We start from the raw sequence: 23,742 nt of genomic DNA on the forward strand, positions 1-23,742 counted from the left end.
TCAAAATTACAGGTGTTTAATAATAATAATAATAATTATAATGGTGGGTATTTTTAAGCATTTACTATGTGCCAAGCACTGTTCTAAGTGCTGGGGTAGATACAAGGTAATCAGGTTGTCCCACGTGGGGCTCACAGTCTCAATCACCACTTTACAGATGAGGTAACTGAGGCACAGAAAAGTGAAGTGACTTGCCCACACAAGTGACAAGTGGTGGAGGAAGGATTAGAACCTACGACGTCTGATTCTCAAGCCCGGGCTTTTTCCACTAAGCCACACTGCTTCTCTGCTTTAGAGACAATAAGCAAAAATCAAACAAATTCAGATCAGTTTCATGAAGGCCCTCAATATAGATCGCTCCTCAAAACTGCAGCTATCAACAAGACTGGAAATTTTGAAAAAAAAAAGGAAACTTCTGGATACTGGACCAAAATGTCCGCAACTGGTTAATTAGCATTTTTATTTATGCTGGGAATGAGACATTCATCAGTGGAAGGAGCACGGACTTGGGAGTCAGAGGTCATGAGCTCTAATTCCGGCTCTTCCACTTGTCAGCTGTGTGACTTCGGGCAGGTCACTTAATCAATCAATCAATCAATCAATCGTATTTATTGAGCGCTTACTATGTGCAGAGCACTGTACTAAGCGCTTAACTTCTCTGAGCCTCAGTTCTCTCATCTGTAAAATGGGGATGAAGCCTGTGAGCCCCCCGTGGGACAACCTTGATTACCTTGTACCCCCCCAGTGCTTAGAACAGTGCTTTGCACATAGTAAGCACTTAATAAATGCCATCATTATTATTATTATGTATATTATTTATTATATATTACATAGCTATCATTCTATTTATTATCACAGTTTTGACACCTTTCTATGTTTTGTTTTGTTGTCTGTCTCCCCCTTTTAGACTGAGCCCATTGTTGGGTAGGGACCGTCACTGTATGTTGCCGACTTGTACTTCCCAAGCGCTTAGTATAGTGCTCTGCACACAGTAAGCACTCAATAAATACGATTGAATGAATGAATGAACAAATGCCATCATTATTATGGAAAAATACCCTTTACATTTTATCAAATCTACTAAAAATTTAGATTCAGCTTACTAGTAACTGTGATATTTTTAAGTAAATAATGCAAGCAGAACAGATAGTCTGTGTTCTCAGTGGTGATCACAGTCTAAGGGGGAGGACAGCTATTAATACCCATTTTACAGATACGAAATCTGAGGTGTAGAGAAGTGAAGGTCACCCAGCTGTCAGGTGGAGGAGCTAGGATTAGAACCCAGGCCTCCTAAACTCCCAGTCCTGTGCTTTTTCCTCTAGGCCACACTGCTTTTCATGGATTGGGTCTGGAAAGAGGGTAGGAAACAGGAAATAGAAGGGGAAGGAGTTTTAAAGGAGGATTTCATTCAGTCGTATTTATTGAGCGCTTACTGTGTGCAGGGCACTGTACTAAGCAGTTGGGAAGTACAAGTTGGCAACATGTAGAGACGGTCCCTACCCAACAGTGGGCTCACAGTTTAGAAGATTTGGATTCTAGGATCTCAGTCTAGGATTTGGCTCAGCTGCAAGCAAGTGCACTAACCCTTTTCCATAGTATCCCATGGGCTGCATCCCAAGAGGACCAGGTGGTCTCTCTTTCATAATAATAATAATAATAATGGCATTTATTAAGTGATTACTATGTGCAAAGCACTGTTCTAAGTGCTGAGGAGGTTACAAGGTGATCAGGTTGTCCCACGTGGGGCTCACAGTCTTAATCCCCATTTAACAAATGAGGGAGCTGAGGCACAGAGAAGTTAAGTGACTTGCCCAAAGTTATTCACTCATTCATTCATTCATTCAATCATATTGATTGACTGCTTACTGTGTTCAGAGCACTGTACTAAGTGCTTGGGAAGTACAAGTTGGCAACCTATAGAGATGGTCCCTACCCAACAACGGGCTCATAGTCTAGAAGGGGGAGACAGACAAGACAAAACATGTGGACAGGTGTCAAGTCATCAGAATAAATAGAAATAAAGCTAGATGTACAACATTAACACAATAAAGTAAATAGAATAGAATAGTAAATATGTACAAGTAAAATAAATAGAGTAATAAATCTGTACAAACATATATACAGGTGCTGTGGGGAGGGAAAGGAGGTAGGGCGGGGGAGGATGAGGAGGGGAAGAGGACAGAGGGGGCTCAGTCTGGGAAGGCCTCCTGGAGGAGGTGAGCTCTCAGTAGGGCTTTGAAGTCACACAGCTGACAACTGGTGGAGCTAGGATTTGAACCCATGACCTCTGACTCCAAAGCCTGTGTTCTTTCCACTGAGCCACACTGCAGCTCTCATGAAATAAGCTCCCTATAAAGTGGCACAAGATGGCCAAGACTCTTCCGAAATTCCCCTGGCCAACTATTCTGGGGGGCCAAAGAAAATATCTCACTGCACAGAGCCAATAAAATCATGATGTGATGCCTCACAAATCCGCAAAGAAAGCACTTTCCACCCCAAGTACTCCAAAACAGCTTCATATTTGGCAGTGAGAAAGGGCAATGGGGGAGAGGTTTTTTTGTTTGTTTTGTTTTGTTTCGTTTTGCTATTGTTTTCAGCATGAAAACTGGGATCAGTGTTTCCTCCAGTTCCTGAATAGGAGACAAAAATTGAAGGGGTGAGAGTGACCGAGCAGGAGGTCTCTCACTTGAAGCCAAGTCTGATTATTCCGTAGTAGGTAGTAGGTATTTATCTCCCTCCACTCCTCCCATCTTTTTTCAATGAACTAGAAAAAATGTCAAAACAGAGAGGATGAGTAGCAGACTTAGCGACCTGAAGAAAAATAGTTCTCCAAGTCAACACATGTAAATCATAACTGTTGGCCTTTGGAGTAGGTACCAGGATCATTTGCTTACAAAGTATTACTCATTTATGCCCTCATGTCTGGTCTAGAAAAGTCAATTCCCCCAAAACACTCATTTGTTCCTTTTAAGCGGAGGCTTGGGGAAACAGAAGCCCACTTTAACTAGAAAGAAAGGATTGAGTTAAGTAGTTTCAAAGCACAGTCTGGTCACCTCTACTTTTCAACCAATGCCATGCAAAGGGAGAGTTAACCTCAGAAATGATTACCTTAGACTCTCGCCTCTCCTCTAAAGAAAAAAACCACAGGGGGTGGGGGAAGAGGCTCATGTTAGGGGTAGAGGATAAATGAGAAAGATTTATGAACTCCTGAATGGAGAGGAACAACTAGCTGGGAGAGAAAGGAAGTAAGGCGAAAGAAGGAGAGTTATAGATAGAAGAAAAGGGGGAGTGTAAGGGGGAGTGGAATGTGGTAAAGAGGAAATATGGGGAAAGGAGAGAGAGGAGAGAGGAGAGAGGGGAGAGAGAGAGAGAGAGAGAGAGAGAGAGAGAGAGAGAGAGAGAGAGAGAGAGAGAGAGAGAGAGAGAGAGAGAGAGAGAGAGAGAGAGAGAGAGAGAGAGAGAGAGAGAGAGACTTTCTATTTAGGCAGTATTCACATCTTCTTCTCACTCTGTTGTTCACTAAACACCACAAAAGGGCTTTTGTGTCCCAAGGCTGAATTTCCACGGTGATCTATGCTGATCTAACTCCCATTACTCCGGACACTAACAGCTGCAGGGCGCCAGTAAATCCCAGGAAACCCTCCCCTCCTCTCCTCCCCCTCTCCCCCCACCCCGCAAAGTTGCAAACTGTTCTCCCCCCGACCCCACATCCCCCATGAAGAATCCCCCTTTTGAGCAGATGGAGGAGAGGGAGAGGGAGAGGGAGGAGAAGGAGAAGGAGGAGGAGGGGGGCAGAGGGAACTTTCCAAGTTGCTGGGATTGCAGGAAATGGCACATCCGACCCACTGGATCTGGGAAAGGAGGCGGAGGAGCCAGAGGGGAGGAGAGAAGGAGGGGAAAGAATAGGAGGAGGGGGAGAAAAGGTGGAGGGGAAAGAGGGGAGGGGGCAAGAAGAGAGCAGGGAAGAGAAGAGAGGAGGAAGGGGTTTGTCTGGAGGGGAGGAGGCCTTCTGAGCTCTGTCCCTCCCTCCCTCCCGGACAGAGCGCTTCTCGGCTAGTGTTTTCTCCTCCTCTGCTAGCCTTCCTGGCCCGGGGGAGGGAGATGCGGCTTCTGGCCCTGGCCGGAGTTCTCCTGCTGGCCCGGGATCCACACTCAGGTAAGGGAGCCATGGGGGAGGCTGAAAAGACATCTGGGGGAGGATGGGGGAGATGAGGAGGGCTGGGGAATGGGGGAGGCTAGGGGGACATCTAAGAGGGGATGGGGGAGGCTAGAGGGAGATTTGGGAGAGGATGGGGGAGGCTAGGGGGAGATCTGGGGGAGGCTGGGGAGGCTGGGGGATGGGGAAGCCTAAGGGTCACCGTTGAGGTTGGGGGGGGATCTGGAGGAGGATGGGAGTGATGGAGGAGGCTGGGGTGGCTAGGGGAAACTCGGGGACGATGGGGGAGGCTGAGGATCTGGGGGAGGCTGGGGAGCCTGAGAAGGGACAGAAAAGCCGGGTGTTTGGGGAAGGGTCGGGCCGGGCCCAAGGCGGGGGGCTCTGGCCATTTTGGCCCCGAGTGGCCGGCCAACATGGGGAGCTGAGGCTCGGACTCCAGGGACAAGAGGCTGCGCCGGCCTCCAAAGCTACAAGAGGAGGTTGGAAGAGTCGGGGGTGGGGGGGGGGGGGGAGCACAGAGGGGAGGTGGGAGAGGGGAGGAACTTTCAGCCCCCCAACGCCCTCCCCTCTCCCACTCCCCAAATAATAATCATACTAATAATGGTGTTTGTTAAGCACTTATTATGTGCCAGGCACTGTACTAAGCCCTGGGGTAGATACAAGCAAATTGGGCTGGACACAGTACCTGTCCCACTTGGGGCTCACAGCTTCAATCCCCATTTTACAGCTGAGGTAACTGAGGCCCAGAGATTTAAAGTGCCGTGCCCAAGGTCCCACAGCAGACAAGTGGCAGAGCCAAACACACCCCACCCATCTCCCCAAGACCCCCAGCCTGAACCACCAACACCTCCTCCCTCCCTGCTCCCCAAACAAATCACATTTGTTCCCCCTGTCCCGGGTCAGGATTAAGGGAAGAGACATAGACTTCTTGGTCCTACGGGCCAAACGGAAAGAAGGAAAGAAATCCCTAACAACCAGCTCAAACAGGGCCAAAGTTCTTCACTCACACAGTGGAGATGGGGCGAGGACCATCACCGCAAAAGACCCGGAGGTCGCCTATCAAGGAAGCGTGGGTGCCTCTTTACAATGTATTTTCAGGACTTTGGTTTGATCTGCCAAACCCAGACAGATGCTGTGGCCCAGGCCACTCTTGTAATCCGAGCTGTTGCCTCTCCCTTTTGTTTATTCATTTATTTTTTTTTTCTTTCGGCTTCCCCCATTCTCCCTCTTTCCACTTGCATCCTCCTGTTTTGAACAGTGCAATATTTAGAGAGGAGTTACTGTCTCCTTGGGGGAAGCCACCACCGAGCTTGTGTGTGAGCTCCTTGACTGGGGAGAAAAAGCTGGGAGGAGAAGGGTTATTCAGGCACTTGGCAAGGCAGAGAAAAACTTGTGGTTCTCCAAAGTCTATCAGGAGCTGCTTCTCTGTTCTTTTAGGGAAAGTGGGTCAGGGGGCCGCTCCCGGGATGGTTCACAGAGATTATTCAAACTGAGATAGTTGTGCCTTTTCAAACCTTCTCCAGACAGAAAGATAAACAAGATTGAATAAGGTATTGTGCTTAACAACCTTAAGGGGAATGGATGTTTGCTCACATAGTTCAATCATGTTATCTTCTTCCCCTCATTCAGTAAACGTCCCTATTTTGATTTTACACCGTCCTATGTCTGTAGCCTTTGCACTTATTTTGGTGGGTGAAACTAACCTCATCTTCTTCTGATTTAATATTTAGTCGTATTAAGCGTTTGCATCACTTGGCTTTCAGTTTTTGTTCTTTCGAAAACTGAATAAGAACAAATCGCATTTTTGTTCTAAATGATGGAAACATTGCATTGTGCATTAAATTTAAGGTAGATAACCTGGTTAATAATGTTCCTTTGAATAGCTTTAGATAATACTATTAAGAATTGCACCAGTCTGTCTGATTGTTATTGCTGCTTTATCCGTAAGTAACAGGACAGTGGACTTTTCATTAGTCCTTCCAGACTTCTAGGGATATCGAAATCCAGAAGTGATAAGGATAGAGTGCTTTAGTAAAAATGTGAAAATGATCCAACTAAAGCTGGGTAGTCTTCCCTTACAGAGAGAGGCTTTCAAGTTGGTTGTGCAACTCTCTAATGTAACAAACAGCCTTAATACTGCCTGGCATTTCTTCAGCAAAATCACTTTATTTCAAAGGACTTTGGCACATATGTCACTATTGAAATGTAGCCACCTCTGAGGGCTAGGGTATCAGCCAACTAGAACACTGTCTGGAGATGGGGAGAGGTGGGCAAAGATGTCAGAAAGTATTCATTACCCTCGTTAACAGCGCATAGGAATACTGCCCAAGCCCTTACTGAGCCTCACTCTGTGAAACATTAGTTTAATGGAATTCTACACTCTCCCCCAGAATGATGAAAGATATAACTGGAATTTAAAACCTCTGACACTGGAACAGGACAATGCAGGACTGAGGGAAGGGAAGAGTTGGCAACTGTCTGAGGAATTTGGGTTGTGTAGGTATTGCAATTTTGTCCAGCAAACCGGGTAAATACACGCAGCTACAGAAGAACGACTTTCTCTAGTACTTCGCTAGACTGTAAGCTTGTTGTGAGCAGGGAACGTGTCTACCAACTCTGTTGGATTGTACTCTCCCAAACACTTAGTACAGTGCTCTCACAGTAAGCACTCAGTAAATACAACTGATGAACTCATTCATTCATTCGATCATATTTATTGAGCGCTTACTGTGTGCAGAGCACTGTACTAAGCGCTTGGGAAGTACAAGTTGGCAACATATTGAGATGGTCCCTACCCAACAATGGGCTCACAGGCTAGAAGATGAATGGCAGCTGCTTGGCATAATGGATAGAGCACAGGCTGGGAGTCAGAAGGTCATGGGTTCTAATCCTGACTCTGCCACTTGTCTGCTCTGTGACCTTAGGCAAGTCACTTCACTTTTCTGTGCTTCAGTTACCTCATCTGTAAAATGGGGAATAAGACTGTAAGCCCTATGCAGGACAGACACTGTGTCCAACCCGACTGACTTGTATCCATCCCAGTGCTTAGCACAGTGCCTGGCACATAGTAAGCACTTAGCAGATACCATTATTATTATTATTGACTTTCACAGGCTGGTTTCCTCATTCAGCTCTGAAGGCTTTAGGAAAGTTGCAATAGGAGCATCCATGAAGCCACTAGTGTCTAGGGCGCAATTCTCTTGCCACATTTTTTATGATATTCATTAAGCACTTTCTACATGCCAGACTCAGCCTTAAGTGCTGGGTTTTAACACAAGCTAATCAGGTTGGACATAGTCCATATCCCACATGGGGCTCAGAGTTTAATCCCCATTTTTCATATGAGGCAACTGAGGCACAAAGAACGACTTGCACAAGCTCATGCAGCAGACGAGTGGCAAAACTAGGATATGATCTCATGTCCTCTGACACCCAGACCTGTGCTCTTTCCATCAGCCATACTGTTTTCCCTAAAAAATATCCACCTCCCCTTCATTTGGGGTGGAAGACTATTGTCCCCTCTGAAGCTCTAGGGAAGGCACTGTTGCCTCCAATCACCCCTTCAATCAATCATATTTACTGAGCGCTTACTGTGTGCAGGGCATTGTACTAAGCACTCAGGAGAGTACAATACAACAATAGAGCAGGCACAATCCCTGTCCACAATGAACTCAGTCTAGAAAGCTTTCAAGCCCAGAAAGGAGCCCTTAAAGACCTCCCTTAGTTGTATCCCTGTTTCCATTCCTCCCACTGTTTTTCTCTCCTTTTCTTTCTCACCCTTTCTCCCTCTCCCATTTTAATAATAATAATAATAATGATGGTATTTGTTAAGCACTTACTATGTGCAGAGCACTGTTCTAAGCGCTGGGGGGGATACAAGGTGATCAAATTGTCCCACGTGGGGCTCACAGTCTTAATCCCCATTTTACAGATGAGGTAACTGAGGCTCAGAGAAATTAAGTGACTTGCCCAAGGTCATTTTCCTTCTTGCTCACTTTTCTGATGGGAAGGAAGATACTCTAGCTGTTCAACTACTAGAAGAGAGAAATGATTCCCTCGGCGGACAGCATTGGGATTAAATGGAAGTATGGTTCAACCACTGCTGCCAGTGACTATGTTCATAATATTTCTGTTGCACAAACCCAGTAATATTTTTATGGGACTCAACCTGGACCCACAATTTGTAATCATCAAGAGGAATGAAAATAGATTGAGGGAATGACAAGTCTGAGCTCTTGAATAATCCTTCTCTGAACAGGGTTTGTGATTCCCAGGATAGAGGACTTGGAATATAAATGGAAAAAAAAAAAAACTTGGCAGATAAGCTACAAAACCAGGGCTAATTAAGACTGCGAACCCAATTTGGGACAGGGACTATGTCCACCCTGATTTGCTTGTATCCACCCCAGTGCTTAGAACAGTGCTTCGCAGATAGTGAGCACTTAACAAATACTGTAATTATTATTACTATTATTATAACTGGCAACTAAGTTATTTTACCTTTATTTTAAAATTTACTTGAAATGCATACGTTTAACTTTGACTCTTCTGTTTGCAACCTTATTTTCATTTCTACTTTTATTTATTAGATCTCCAGTCAGATCAAAAGGGCAAAAGAGCAGTTACCACTGAGAAAACAATAATAATAGTAGTAATAATAATAATAATAAGAATAATGGTATTTGTTAAGTTCTATGTGCCAAGCACTGTTCTAAGCGCCGGGGTAGATACAAGGTAATCAGTTTGTCCCACGTGGGGCTCACAGTCTTAATCCCCATTATACAGATGAGGCACAGAGAAGTGAAGTGATTTGCCCAAGGTCACACAGCAGACACGTGGAGGAAACGGGATTAGAACCCATGACCTGTGACTCCTAAACCTGTGCTCTTTCCACTAAGCCACGCTGTTTAAATAGAGTGGATGAAGAAACCAATTACACCCCCGCAGTACAGAACATATTTCTAACTCTCCTTTCAAAAGTTTGTGATGACTTGTTTGCTTCTAAGGGCAGAATTCCAGTTCACACTGGGGAGTTTGATTTTTGGCTCTCTCTGCTTATTCTAGTCCCTGTAAACACTCTCCTCATTTCGTGCAATGTTAATGGGAAAAGCCTGGGAGGAAAGTCTGAACCGTAGCATTGGTCTGCTCTAGTTTCCTTGCCCAACTTTCTTTATGGCAAACAGGGAGTGGTTTATGGAGTGTCAATTCTGTACCCAGCTGCTGGGTTTCCTGAAGGTTCTCAAATACCAAACTCCTGGGGCAGGTGAAGGAATTGTAGACCTGTGGATTTTAGTATCCTTATAATACTAACTCTGGTGCTAAGCTGGAAAAGATAAACTGTAATCAGATAGGAACAGTCTGTGTTCCACACAAAGGCTCACAGTCTAGGAGAGGGAGAGAACAGGGAAGCAGTGTGGCCTAGTGGAAACAGTGTAAGCCTGGGAGTCGGAGGACCTGTGTTCTAATTCCTCTCTGCCACTTGTCTTCTGTGTGACCTTCTGTTTACATCACAACTTCTTTGTGCCTCAGTTACCTCATCTGTCACCAAAACCTGTCGTTCTCACCTTCACAACATCACCAAGATCCACCCTTTCCTCTCCATCCATACCGCCACCTTGTTGGTTCAATCTCTCATCCTGTCGTGACTGGATTACTGCATCAGACTCCTTTCTGATCTCCCATCCTCCTGTCTCTCCCCCTTCAGTCTATACTTCACTCTGCTGCCCGGATTATCTTTGTACAGAAATGCTCTGGACATGTCACTCCCCTCCTCAAAACTCTCCAGTGGTTGCCTATCAACCTTCGCATGAAGCAAAAACTCCTCACTATTGGCTTCAAAGCTCTCCATCTCCTTGCCCCCTCCTACCTCACCTCCCTTCTCTCCTTCTCCAGCCCAGCCCGCACACTCCACTCCTTTTCCACCGCTATCCTCCTCACTGGGCCTCGTTCTCACCTGTCCCGCCGTCGACCCCTGGCATACATCCTATCTCTGGCCTGGAATGCCCTCCCTCCACACATCTGCCAAAATAGCTCTCTTCCTCCCTTCAAAGCCCTAATGAGAGCTCACCTCCTCCAGGAGACCTTCCCAGACTGAACCCCCCTTTTTCCTCTGCTTCTCCTCCCCTCCCCACCGCCCCCACTCCCTCCCTCTGCCCTTCCCCCTTCCCCTCCCCACAGCATATGTGTATATTTGTACATATTTATTACTCTATTTATTTTATTAATGATGTATATATAGCTATAATTCTATTTATCTATTTTGTTGGTATTGACACCTGTCTACTTGTTTTGTTGTCTTTCTCCCCCTTCTAGACTATGAGCCCATTGTTGGGTAGGGATTGTCCCTATCTGTTCCCGAATTGTACTTTCCAAGCACTTAGTACAGTGCTCTGCACACAGTAAGCACTCAATAAATACAATTGAATCAATCAATCAATCAATCAATCGTATTTATTGAGCGCTTACTATGTGCAGAGCACTGTACTAAGCGCTTGGGAAGTACAAATTGGCATCACATAGAGACAGTCCCTACCCAACAGTGGGCTCACAGTCTAAAAGGGGGAGACAGAGAACAGAACCAAACATACCAACAAAATAAAATAAGTAGGACAGAAATGTACAAGTAAAATAAATAAATAAATAGATAAATAGAGTAATAAATATGTACAACCATATATACATATATACAGGTGCTGTGGGGAAGGGAAGGAGGTAAGACGGGAGGATGGAGAGGGGGACGAGGGGGAGAGGAAAGAAGGGGCTCAGTCTGGGAAGGCCTCCTGGAGGAGGTGAGCTCTCAGCAGGGCCTTGAAGGGAGGAAGAGAGCTAGCTTGGCGGATGGGCAGAGGGAGGGCATTCCAGGCCCGGGGGATGACGTGGGCCGGGGGTCAACGGCGGGACAGGCGAGAGCGAGGTACGATGAGGAGATCAGCGGTGGAGGAGCGGAGGGTGCGGGCTGGGCAGTAGAAGGAGAGAAGGGAGGTGAGGTAGGAGGGGGCGAGGTGATGGAGAGCCTTGAAGCCCAGGGTGAGGAGTTTCTGCTTGATGCGCAGATTGATCGGTAGCCATTGGAGGAATTGAATGTATGAATGTAAAATGGGGAGTAAAATTATGAGCCTTATGTGGAACGGGGACTGTGGCCAACCTGATTAGCTTTCATCTACAATTGAAAAATAAATAAACAAATATACAAACAAACAAATAAATAAAATAAGGGATATTTTGTCCCCATTTTTCAGATGAAGAAACTGAGAGATAGAGAAGTTGAGGGATATGCCCACAATCGCAAAGCAGACAGGTGGTAGAAGCAGGATTTTTTTTTTTCATGGTATTTTTTAGGTGCTTACTAACATGACGGGCACTGTACTAAACGCTGGAGTAAATACAATCTAATCAGGGTGGACACAGTCCAGGTCCCATATGGGGCTCACAGTCTTAATCTCCGTTTTACAGCTGAGGTAACTGAGGCATAAAAAAGTTATGTGATTTGCCTGAGGTCACACAGCAGACAAGTGTGCTTGTGGGGAGGCAGTGTGGTGCAGTAGGAGAGTTGTGGCCTTGGAAGTCGGAGATATTGCGTTCTAGACCTGCCTCTGCCGCTTACCTACCCTGTGGCCTTGGGCAAGTCACTTAACCTACCAATGCCACAGTTTTCCCATCTCTAAAATGGGGATAATAATTTCCTGAACCCTACACTGCAGGGGCATTCTGGGAAACAAATTAAAATAACTAATGCAAGGGGCTTTGGCAATAAAAGCACCAAATATGAAGAGGAGCAACATGGCTTAGGGGAAAGACCACGGGCTTGGGAGTCAGAGGATGTGAGTTCTAATCCCGACTCTGCCACTTGTCTGCTGGGTGACCTTGGGCAAGCCATTTAACTTCTCTGTGCCTCAGTTACCTCATCTGTAAAATGGGGATTAAGACTGTGAGCCCCATGTGGGACAACCTATAACCTTGTATCTACCCCAGTGCTTAGAACAATGCTTGGCCTGTAGTAAGCGCTTAACAAATACCATAATTATCATTATTATTATTACTTGTGGATAGAGCATGGGCCTGAGAAGCAGAAGGACCTGGGTTCTAATCCCAGCCCCGCCACTTATCTGCCGTGTAACTTTGAGCAAGTTTAATTCATCTTAATTTACCTCATCTGTAAAACAGAGATTAAGACTGTGAGCCCCATGTGGGACAGAGACTGGGTCCAACCTGATTAGCTTCTACGGTGTCCGGCAAATAGTAAGTGTTTAACAAATTCCATAATACAAGAAAAAAAATAAGTTGCAGAGCTGGAATTAGAACACAGGTCTCTTGACTCCTAGTTCTGTGCTTTTTCCATTAGGTCGCAGTGCTTCTCTCCCTAACTTGGGTGGTTCTGCTGTTCCAGTAGAATGAGCCCAGTGTAATCAATTCCCAGTATGAACTCCCTCATTCAATCGTATTTATTGGAGAAGCAGCATGGCTCAGTGGAAAGAGCACGGGCTTTGGAGTCAGAGGTCATGGGTTCAAATCCCGGCTCCGCCAATTGTTAGCTGTGTGACTTTGGGCAAGTCGCTTAACTTCTCTCTGCCTCAGTTCCCTCATCTGTAAAATGGGGATTAAGATTGCGAGCCCCACATGGGAAAACCTGATCACCCTGTAACCTCCCCAGTGCTAAGAACAGTGCTTTGCACATACTAAGCACTTAATTAATACCATCAGTATTATTATTATCATTTATTGAGCACTTACTGTGTGCAGAGCACTGTACTAAGTTCTCCCCTCCCCATCCCCCCTTCTCCCTCCCTCTGCTCTACCCCCCTCCCCACCCCACAGCCCCACATTATTTTATTAATGATGTCTATATATCTATAATTCTATTTCTTTTGATGCTATTGATGCCTGCCTACTCATTTTGTTGTCTGTCTCCCCCCTTCTAGACTGTGAACCCGTTGTTGTGTAAGGGTTGTCTCTATCTGTTGCTGAATTATACTTTCCAAGCACTTAGTACAGTGCTCTGCACACAGAAAGCACTCAGTAAATATGATTGAATGAATGAATGAATAAATTGGGAGACCTGAGGCTTATCACTAATTCTGCCAGAAGGGAAATCCTTTCTGTGGCTAGGCCATGATTGGAGAAGGTTTGTGATGGGGGAACGACACATACACCATTCTGCATGGTGGACAGGTCCAGCAGAAATTCTGAAAAAAAAAAAAAAAAAGAAATAGTTGGCCAATGTGGCTGGCAAATCGATCAATTGTAATTAATGAGCATTTACTGTGTGCAGAGGTCTCTAATAAGCACTTCGGAGAGAACAGTAGAACAGAATCGATAGTTATGTATCCTGTCCACCAGGAGTTTACAGTCTAGAGGGGGAGACATACATGATTATTAATAAGTTCATTCATTCATTCAATTGTATTTATTGAGCTCTTACTGTGTGCAGAGCACTGTACTAAGCGCTTGGGAAGTACAAGTCGACAACATATAGGGACGGTCCCTACCCAACAACCGGCTCCCAATCTAGCAGGGGGAGACAGACAACAAAACAAAACAGGTAGACAGGTGTCAAAATCGTCAGAACAAATAGAATTATAGCTAGATGCACATCATTAACAAAATGAACAGAATAGTAAATATGTACAAGTAAAATAAAATAATCGTGGCTCAGTGGAAAAAGCACGGGCTTGGGAGTCAGAGGTCATGGGTTCAAACCCCGGCTCTGCCCATTATCAGCTGTGTGACTCTCGGCAAGTCACTTAACTTCTCTGGGACTCAGTTCCCTCATCCGTAAAATGGGGATTAAAACTGTGAGCCCCCCGTGGGACAACCTCATCACCTTGTAACCTCCCCAGCGCTTAGAACAGTGCTTTGCACATAGTAAGTGCTTAATACCATTATTATTATTATTATTATTATTATTATTATGTCTACTGTGTGACCTTGGGCAAGTCACTTAACTTTTCTGAGCCTCATTTCCCTCATCTGTAAAATAGGGATTACGACTGTGAGCCCCATGTGGGACAAACTGATCACCTCGTATCCTCCCCCAGAGCTTAGAACAGTGCTTTGCACGTAGTAAAGGCTTAACAAATGCCATCATTATTGTTAGTAGTAGTAATAAATCTGTACAAATATATACAATAAATGAATACATTACAGATATGTATCGAAGTGCTGTGGGGCTGAGGGTGGGGTGACTCCTGGGTACAATTCCAAGTGCAAGATCCCAGTCAGCATTCATTACCAAGGCAAAGGCCATCTGGGCGAAGGCAAATGAGCACCACAATGACACTCTGCTGCAGTCACTTGGATTGGAAATGGGTCCTAGAAGGGCACGTGAAAGTAGATCTTTTGTGCGTTCTGTTATCAATCAATCGCATTTATTGAGCGCTTACTGTGTGCACAGCTCTGTTTGTGCTGCAGCCCTGCCTGCCATCACACTCCTTTGCACTCTGTGCCTCAGCAGGGACACGAGTAGCAAAGGCAGGAGACAGGCAATGACTCTCCCCACAACCTTCAAAGCTTTACTGAGTAATAATAATAATGATGGTATTTGTTAAGCACTTACTATGTGCAAAGCACTGTTCTAAGCGCTGGGGGGATACAAGGTGATCAGGTTGTCCCATGGGGGGCTCACAATCTTAATCCCCATTTGACAGATGAGGTAACTGAAGCATAGAGAAGTTAAGTGACTTGCCCAAAGTCACACAGCTGACAATTGGCGGAGCCCAGATTTGAAGCCATGACCTCTGACTCCCAAGCCCGTGCTCTTTCCACTGAGCCATGCTGGCACATCTCCTCCAAGAGGCCTTCCCTGATTCAGCCCTTCTTTCCTCTTCTCTCATGCCCTTCCATGTCGCCCTGACTTGCTCCCTTCAGTCTGGCTTCTGTCCCCTTCACTCCACTGAAACCGCCCTCTCAAAGGTCACCAGTGATCTCCTTCTGGCAAAATCAACGGCTCCAATTCCACCCTAATCCTCCTTTACCTCTCAGCTGCCTTTGACACTGTGGATCATCTCTTCTTGGATATGTTATCCAACCTTCATTCACTGACTCTGTCCTCTCCTGGTTCTCCTCCTATCTCTCTGATGGTTCATTCTCAGTCTCCTTCCCTGGCTCCTCCTCCCCCTCCCAACCACTATCTGTAGGGGCTCCTCAAGGGTCAGTTCTTGGCCCCCTTCTATTCTCCATCTATGCTCACTCCCTGGGAGAACTCATTTGCTCCCAAGGCTTCAACTACCATTTGTATGCAGATGACACCCAAATCTTTATCTCCTGCCCTGTTCTCTCTCCCTCCCTCCGGGCTTGCATCTTCTCCTTCCATCAGGATATCTCTATTTGCATGTCCTCCAGGCCACCTCAAACTCAACATGTTGATGACAGAGCACCTTATCTTCCCTCCCAAACCTGGTCCTCTCCCGAACTTAGAGGGCACAACCATCCTTCCTGTCTCACAAGTCCGTAATTTTAGTGTCATCCTTGACTCCATTCTCTCATTCACTCCATTCATTCATTCATTCAGTCGTATTTATTGAGCATCCAATCTGTCATCAAATTCTGTCGGTCTCACCTTCACAACATTGCCAAGATCCACTCTTTCCTCTCCATCCACACTTTACCAGGTTAGTACAATCACTCATCCTATCCTGGCTAGATTGCTGCATTCCTCTCCTTTCTGACCTCCCAACCTCCTGTCTCTCCCCACTTCAGTCCATACTGCATTCTGCTGCCCAGATTATTTTCCTACAGAAACGTTCAGGGCATGTCACCACCCCCTTCTCAAAAATCTCCAGTGATTGTCTATCCACCTCCACATCAAACAAAAACTCCTCACTATTGGCTTCAAAACTCTCCATCACCTCATCCCCTTCTACCTCACCTCTTTTCTCTCCTTCTACATCCCAGCTCAAACACTTTGCTCTTCTGGTACTAACCTTCTCACTGTGCCTCCAACTCGCCTGCCTCACTGTTTACCCCTGGCCCACGTCCTACCTCTGGCCTGGAATACCCTCCCTCCTTAAATCTGCCAGACAATCACTCTCCTCCTCTTCAAAGCCCCACTGAAGGCTCACCTCTTCCAAGAGGCCTGCCCAGATTAAGCCTCACTTTTCCTCAGCTCCCACTCCTTTCCATATCACCCTGACTTGTTCCCTTTGTTCTTCCCCTCCTCCCCACCCCACAGCACTTACGTATATATGTATATATCTATAATTCTATTTATTTATATTGATACCTGTTTACTTATGTTGATGTCTGTCTCCCCCTCTCTAGACTGTGAGCCAGTTATGGGTTGGGATTATCCCTCTTTACTGCTGTATCATACTTTCCAAGTGCTTAGTACAGTGCTCTCTATTTATTTATTTTACTTGAACATATCAATTCTATTTATTTATTTTGTTAATATGTTTTGTTTTGTTCTGTGTCTCCCCCTTCTAGACTGTGAGCCCACTGTTGGGTAGGGACCGTTTCTATACGTTGCCAACTTGTACTTCCCAAGCGCTTAGTACAGTGCTCTGCACACACTAAGTGCTCAATAAATACGATTGATTGATTGATTGCTCTGCACACAGTAAGTGCTCAGTAAATATGATCGAATAAGCGAATTAATTAATATTCATTCCCCCTTCCCAGCTCCATAGTATTTATGTACATATCTATACCTTATTAATATTAATGTCTGTCTCCCCCTCTAAAATGTAAGATTGTTGTGAGCTGGGAATGTGTCTGTTTACTGGGAATGTGTCTGTTTACTTTTATATTGTACTTTTCCAAGCACTTAGTATAGTGTCCTGCTCACAGTAAGTGCTCAATAAATACAATTGAATGAATGAAGCTGAAATAAAAGTGCTACTTATAAAGACGTCTAGTACCAGAGCTACTTCAACCGGGGACCATTCGATCATCCATTCATTCAATACAGCAATAAAGAGAGACAGTCCCTGTCCACGTGAGGCTCACACCATCTCTGCCACTTGTCTACTGTGTGACCTTGGGCAAGTCACTTCACTTCTCTGGGCCTCAGTTACCTAATCTATAAAATGGGAACTGAGACTATGAGCCCCATGTGGGACAGGGATTGTGCCCAACCTGATTTGATTGTAACTACCCCAGTGCTTAGTGCAGTGCCTGGTACATAGTAGGCACTTAACAAATACCCGGGCTTGAGAGTCAGAGGTCATGGGTTCTAATCCTGGCTCTGCCACTTGTCAGATGTGTGACTTTGGGCAAGTCACTTAACTTCTCTGGGCCTCAGTTCCCTCATCTGTAAAATGGGGATTAAGACTGTGAGCCCCACGTGGGACAATCTGATTACCTTGTATCCCTCCCAGTGCTTAGAACAGTGCTTGGCACATAGTAAGCGCTTAACAAATACCATCATTATTATTAGTAGTAGTAATATTGTTATGATGATGGCTAAGAGGATGTTATTGCTATTCTCACAAGTGCTGGTCCATGGAAGTGGTGGTAGAGGAATCACAAATTCCTGCTCCCCTTCCTCTTCCTCCTCCTTCCTCTACTCTCCACCCTGCCCTGCCCTCCAAGTCACTAGGGCTTGAGCTCAAACCAGCCAAGCTAGCCATTGCCCCAGTATTCCTGAAATGTAATAATTGTGTGAGTTCACTGTTGGGTAGGGACTGTCTCTATATGTTGTCATCTTGTACTTCCCAAGTGCTTAGTACAGTGCTCTGCACACAGTAAGCGCTCAATAAATACGATTGATGATGATAGTAATTGTTACATCCTTACTATGTGCCAAGTACTGAATTAAACACTTTAGTCACAACTTAATCAGTAGGAAAGCCACATGGCCTAGTAGATAGAGCTTGGGCCTGGGAGTCTTAGTACAGTGCTCTGCACACAGTAAGCACTCAATAAATATGATTGAATGAATGAATGAGTCAGAAGGACCTGGGTTCTAATCCTGCCTCAGTCTAGTGGACAGAGCACAGGCCTCAAAGTCAGAAGGACCTGGGTTCTATTCCAAGCTCTGCCACCTGTCTGCTGTGTGACTTTGGGCAAGTCACTTCACTTCTCGGTGCCTCGTTTGCCTCATCTGGAAAATGGGATTACGACTGTAAACCCCATGTCGGACATGGACTGAGTCCAATTTGATTAGCTTGTATCTACCCCAGCACTTAGAACAGTGCCTGGAACATAGTAAATGCTTAACAAATACTGTACACCCCCCTCCCCACAAAAAAAAAAAAAAACCCAAAACCTAATTAGCTTGTGTCTACTCCAGTGCCTAGAACAGTGCTTGACACATAGTAAGCACTTAGCAAGTTGCATCATTAAGATAATCATGTTAGATACAGTCCCTGTCCCTCGTGGAGCTCACTGTCTAAGTAGGAGGAGAACGGGTATTGAATCCCCATTTGAAGGAAGAGGAAACTGAGGCACAGAGTAGTTAGGTGAGTTACCCAAGGCCACACAATAGGCAAGTGGCAAAGCCCGGATTAGAACCCAGATCTTCTGAATCCCAGGACGGTGCTTTTTCTGCTACACCATACTTTACCCAGTGAAAACTCTGAAAAAAAGAAATAATAGATGTATTATAGGAAAAATGCTTTCTTCTCTAAAATTAAATTTTGACATTGCCTCAGAACCACTTTTACTTTCTCCTTCAAAGTGATTCCTGCTACCTGACACCTGCTGAACACTAAACCTCCTCAGTGGGCCTCGTTCTCGCCTGTCCCTCCATCGACCCCTGGCCCACATCCACATCTTTTAGACTGTGAGCCCACTGTTGGGTAGGGACTGTCTCTATATGTTGCCAATTTGTACTTCCCAAGCGTTTAGTACAGTGCTCTGCACACAGTAAGCGCTCAATTGATGATGATGATGATTCTGTAGGGGAAGCAGCGTGGCTCAGTGGAAAGAGCCCGGGCTTTGGAGTCAGAGGTCATCAGTTCAAATCTCGGCTCCGCCACTTAGCTGTGTGACTTTGGGCAAGTCCCTTCACTTCTCTGGGCCTCAATTCCCTCATCTGTAAAATGGGGATTAAAACTGTGAGCCCCCCGTGGGAAAACCTGATCACCCTTGTAAACTCCCCAGTGCTTAGAACAGTGCTTTGCACATAGTAACAGCTTAATAAATGGCATCATTATTATTATTATCATCATTATTATTATTATCCTACCTCTGGCCTGGAATGCCTTCCCTCCACACATCCACCAAACTAGCTCTCTTCCACCCTTCAAAGGCCTACTGAGAGCTCACCTCCTCCAGGAGGCTGTCCCAGATTGAGCCCCTCTTTTCCTCTGCTCCTTCTCCCCTCCCCAACACCCCTACTCTCTCCCTCCCTCTGCTCTACCCCCTTCCCTGCCCCACAGCACTTGTGTATATTTGTACATATTTATTGCTCTATTAATTTTATTAATGATATGTATATATCTATAATTCTATTTACCTATTTTTGATGCTATTGATGCCTGTCTACTTGTTTCGTTTTGTTACCTGTCTCCCCCTTCTACACTGTGCGCCCGTTATTGGGTAGGGATTATCTCTATCTGTTGCCTAATTGTACTTTCCAAGCACTTAGTACAGTGCTGTGCACACAGTAAGCAGTCAATAAACACGGTTGAGTGAATGAATGAATAAAGCGTGTCACTAGCGAGTAAAATGGTTATTGGGAAGGAGCAGGAGAAGGGTAAAAGGAGAAGCCAAGAACACAATTATGGACACTACTGGTTCTGTCCACGGCTAGATCATTTATGAGAAGCAGCGTGGCTCAGTGGAAAGAGCCCGGGTTTTGGAGTCAGAGGACATGGGCTCAAATCCCCGCTCTGCCAATTGTCAGCTGTGTGACTTTGGGCAAGCCACTTAACTTCTCTGGGCCTCAGTTCCCTCATCTGTAAAATGGGGATGAAGCCTGTGAGCCCCCCGTGGAACAACTTGATCACCTTGTAACCTCCCCAGTGCTTAGAATAGTGCTTTGCACATAGTAAGCGCTTAATAAATGCCGTTATTATTATTATTATTATTATTATTATTAGTATTATTATTATTATTATTTAATAACTAACGCACCAGGGAACAAATAACAGATGCCTTAATGGAAAATACGTTTACAATCCTGAGAGCAAATAATGTTCTCCTATGGAAATGAAGCCCTAGCCAAGAGCACTACGTAGTCCGATTTGATGGTTAGCATCAGAGTATGCCATTAGAGGAAGCAACCATTTTTCTGGGGTGTCTATGAGGGAGATTTAACTATAACATGGTAAAATTTTGCAATTTACATTTCCAAAATTTTTTTTTTCAGATATCTGCAAAGCCCTCAATGTCACAGTCTCACCGGGGCCAACGGTTGGATACGTCGAGGGAGAAAATGCCAGCCTTTTTTGCCACATTTCCCAGAAAAGAAAGAAGGACAATTTACTGGCCGTCCGCTGGTTCTTTGCCCAGTCCCCTTCTTCTCAGGATACTATAATGATTAAAATGACTAAGCTTGGAATAGTCCAATACTATGGAAATTATTCCAGTAGTGTTAACCGGCAAAGACTTCGCCTTTTCAAAGAAGGGCTGAGCAATATATACCAATTTTTCATTTTAAATCTTCAGCCCACAGACCAAGGACGGTATACATGCAAAGTGCAAGAAATTGGGAAACACAGGAATAAATGGACAGCATGGGCAAATGCTTCAGCCACTACAGAAGTAAGAGGTAAGCAAAGATCTGGTTCTGTCAGATTGAGGCGATGGGAGATATAGTTTCTGAGAAGCAGCATGGCTCAGTGGAAAGAGCCCGGGCTTTGGAGTCAGAGGTCATGGGTTCAAATCCTGGCTCCACCAACTGTCAGCTGTGTGACTTTGGGCAAGTCACTTAACTGCTCTGTGCTTCAGTTACCTCATCTGTAAAATGGGGATTAAAAGTGTGAGCCCCCCGTGGGACAACCTGATCACTTTGTAATCTCCCCAGCGCTTAGAACAGTGCTTTGCACATAATAAGTGCTTAATAAATGCTATAATAATAATAATAATAATAATAATTATTATTATTAATATTATTATTAAAGCAAAGCCCTGTGAAACTCAAAATGTCCTCTTAGGTTCCAGGAGCAACTGCTTCAGACAGCATGGGGCTCCTACTGACGAGCTTTCTTAGGGACGTGATTGGTGCTGCTTCAGATTCCAGCGCTTAGAACAGTGCTTTGCACATAGTAAGCACTTAACAAATGCCATTATTATTATTAGTAGTAGTAGTAGTATCATTAGTATTATTATTGGTAGAGAAGCAGTATGGCTTAGTATGGCTTAGTGGAAAGACCACAGGCCTGGAAGTCAGAAGGTGGGTTTCAACCCCAGCTCTGCCACTTGTCTGCTGTGCAACCTTGGGCAAATCACTTCACTTCTCTGGACCTCAGTTTCCTCATCTGTAAAATGGGCAGAGGGACTGCATCCATCCCGATTTGCTTGTACCCACCCCAGCGATTAGCACGGTGCCTGGCACAAAGTAAGTGCTTAAAAATACCAGAATTAGCTTTGGCAAGTCACTTAAATCCTCTGTGCTCCAAGTGTCCTCATCTACAAAATGGAGATTGAATATGTGTTCTCCCTCCTACTTAGAATGTGAACCCTGGTTGGGGCAGAGTTTATGTTGTATCTACCCCAGCACTTAGTACAGTGCTTGGCACATGGTGAACACTTAGCAAATATCACAATTAAAAATTAACTCATTAATCAGATATTAGACAATGGCTCTAATATCTGCAGAATATGAGTCAACGATATGGTCACTTCAAATAATTCAGGAAAAAGCGTACATAACATAGAAGCAGCAGGGCCTAGTGGTAAGAGCCCAGGCTTTGGAGTCAGTGGACATGGGTTCTAATCCAGCTCCTCCACTTGTCTGCTGTGTGACCTTGGGCAAGTCACTTCACTTCTCTGTGCCTCAGTTACTCCACCCGTAAAGAGGGGATTAAGACTGTGAGCTCCATGTGGGACAAACTGATTACCTTGCATCTACCCCAGTGCCTGGAACAGTGCTTGGCACATAGTAAGGGCTTAATATATATTATGATTATCAATAATATTAATTAACTAATAGTAATTATTATTAATAATAATAATTGTGGTATTCGTTAAGTGCTTACTATGTGCCAGGCACTCTACTAAGTGCTGGGGTGGAAACAAGCAAATCTACCTCTTTCTAAATCAATCATGGACAGGGAACATGTCTACCAACTGTATTGTATTGTACTCCCCCAAACACTTGCTACAGCTCTCTGTACACAGATAGTGCTCAATAAATATTTTTAATCATCATCATCATCATCAATCGTATTTATTGAGCGTTTACTGTGTGCACAGCACTGTACTAAGCTCTGGGGAAGTACAAGTTGGCAACATATAGAGACAGTCCCTACCCAACAGTGGGCTCATTTATGGATTGACTGAGTGCAAAGTCTGGGAAGAGCAGTGTATTAAGCACTTGAGAGAGTACAGTAGATTTAGTAGCTGTGATCCCTGCCCTGAAGGATCTACTTGGGATGACGGACATCTGTTTGGATTGACTACGTAGAGTGCCCTGAATTCACTTTATACCTGGGAAATCTTTTTTGTTTTTTACCTCTCTTGGCCCCAAGATTACGGCTCATTAAATGAAAAGCAATGGGAAGCGGTGTGGCCTAGTGGAAAGAACCATATCCTGGGAATCAAAGGACTTGGTTTCTAATACCTATTGGCTGGAAGACCTTGACCGAGTTTCTTAACTCCTCTGCACCTCAGTTTCCTCATCTGCAAAATGGGGACTAAATGCCTATTCTCCTGTCTGTTTAGGCTGTGAGCCCCATGTGGGTCAGGTTTTGTGTCCAACCTGATTATCCTGTACCTTTAGTATAGTAATAATAATAATGGCATTTATTAAGTGCTTACTATGTGCAAAGCACTATTCTAAACGCTGGAATAATGATGGCATTTATTAAGCACTTACTATGTGCAAAGCACTGTTCTAAGTCCTGGGGAGGTTACAAGGTGATCTGGTTGTCCCACGTGGGGCTCACAGTCTTAATCCCCATTTTACAGATGAGGGAACTGAGGCACAGAGAAGTTAAGTGACTTGGCCAAAGTCACACAGCTGACTAGGTGCAGAGCCGGGATTTGAACCCATGACCTCTGACTACTTAAGCAAGGTGTGCTTTTCAGTCAGCATCAGGTATGCACCTTAAATGAGAAACAGCATGGTGTAGTGGATAGAGCATGGGCCTGGGAATCAGAAGGTCATGGGTTCTAAGCCTAGCCCACCAACTTTTACAGTGCATGGCACATAGTAGGTATTAAACAAAAACCATTATTATTATTATTATTATTATTATCAACCAGTGCTATTCATTGAGTGCTTAATGGTACAGAGCACTGTGCTATACTGACAATAGACCAATAAAACAGACACATTACCTGGCCAGAATGAGTTTACCGTCTAGAGGAGTGGATTACAGTCTCTCCATCAGCCCTTGCTGGCCTTGATTAAATCTCCAGAGCTCCAACCAGGGCGAGGCTGAGCCTGACCCTCCACAAGGTCTGGAGTCCCAGGTGAGAAAGGCCCCAGAGGGCTGTGGTAGCTGCCTTTTGGTGTGAAGGATACCTCCTGGTTGCCTTCC

The 23,742-nt window shown here is 45.0% G+C and overlaps 1 protein-coding gene across 1 annotated transcript in view; it reads left to right on the forward strand.

The window, feature by feature from the left end:
* The first annotated feature begins 4,077 nt into the window (after positions 1–4,077).
* The window catches only part of VSTM4 (V-set and transmembrane domain containing 4), a 123,317-nt gene continuing 103,652 nt past the window's right edge, over positions 4,078–23,742 (forward strand). The window contains exons 1-2 of the mRNA XM_038744133.1: positions 4,078–4,156; positions 20,406–20,807. Of these exons, the coding sequence (XP_038600061.1) occupies positions 4,102–4,156; positions 20,406–20,807 (457 nt within the window). The 5' untranslated portion in view covers positions 4,078–4,101. The remainder of the gene's footprint in view (positions 4,157–20,405; positions 20,808–23,742) is intronic.

Source organism: Tachyglossus aculeatus, chromosome 3 (genome assembly GCF_015852505.1).
Source record: "Tachyglossus aculeatus isolate mTacAcu1 chromosome 3, mTacAcu1.pri, whole genome shotgun sequence".
Lineage (NCBI taxonomy): Eukaryota > Metazoa > Chordata > Mammalia > Monotremata > Tachyglossidae > Tachyglossus > Tachyglossus aculeatus.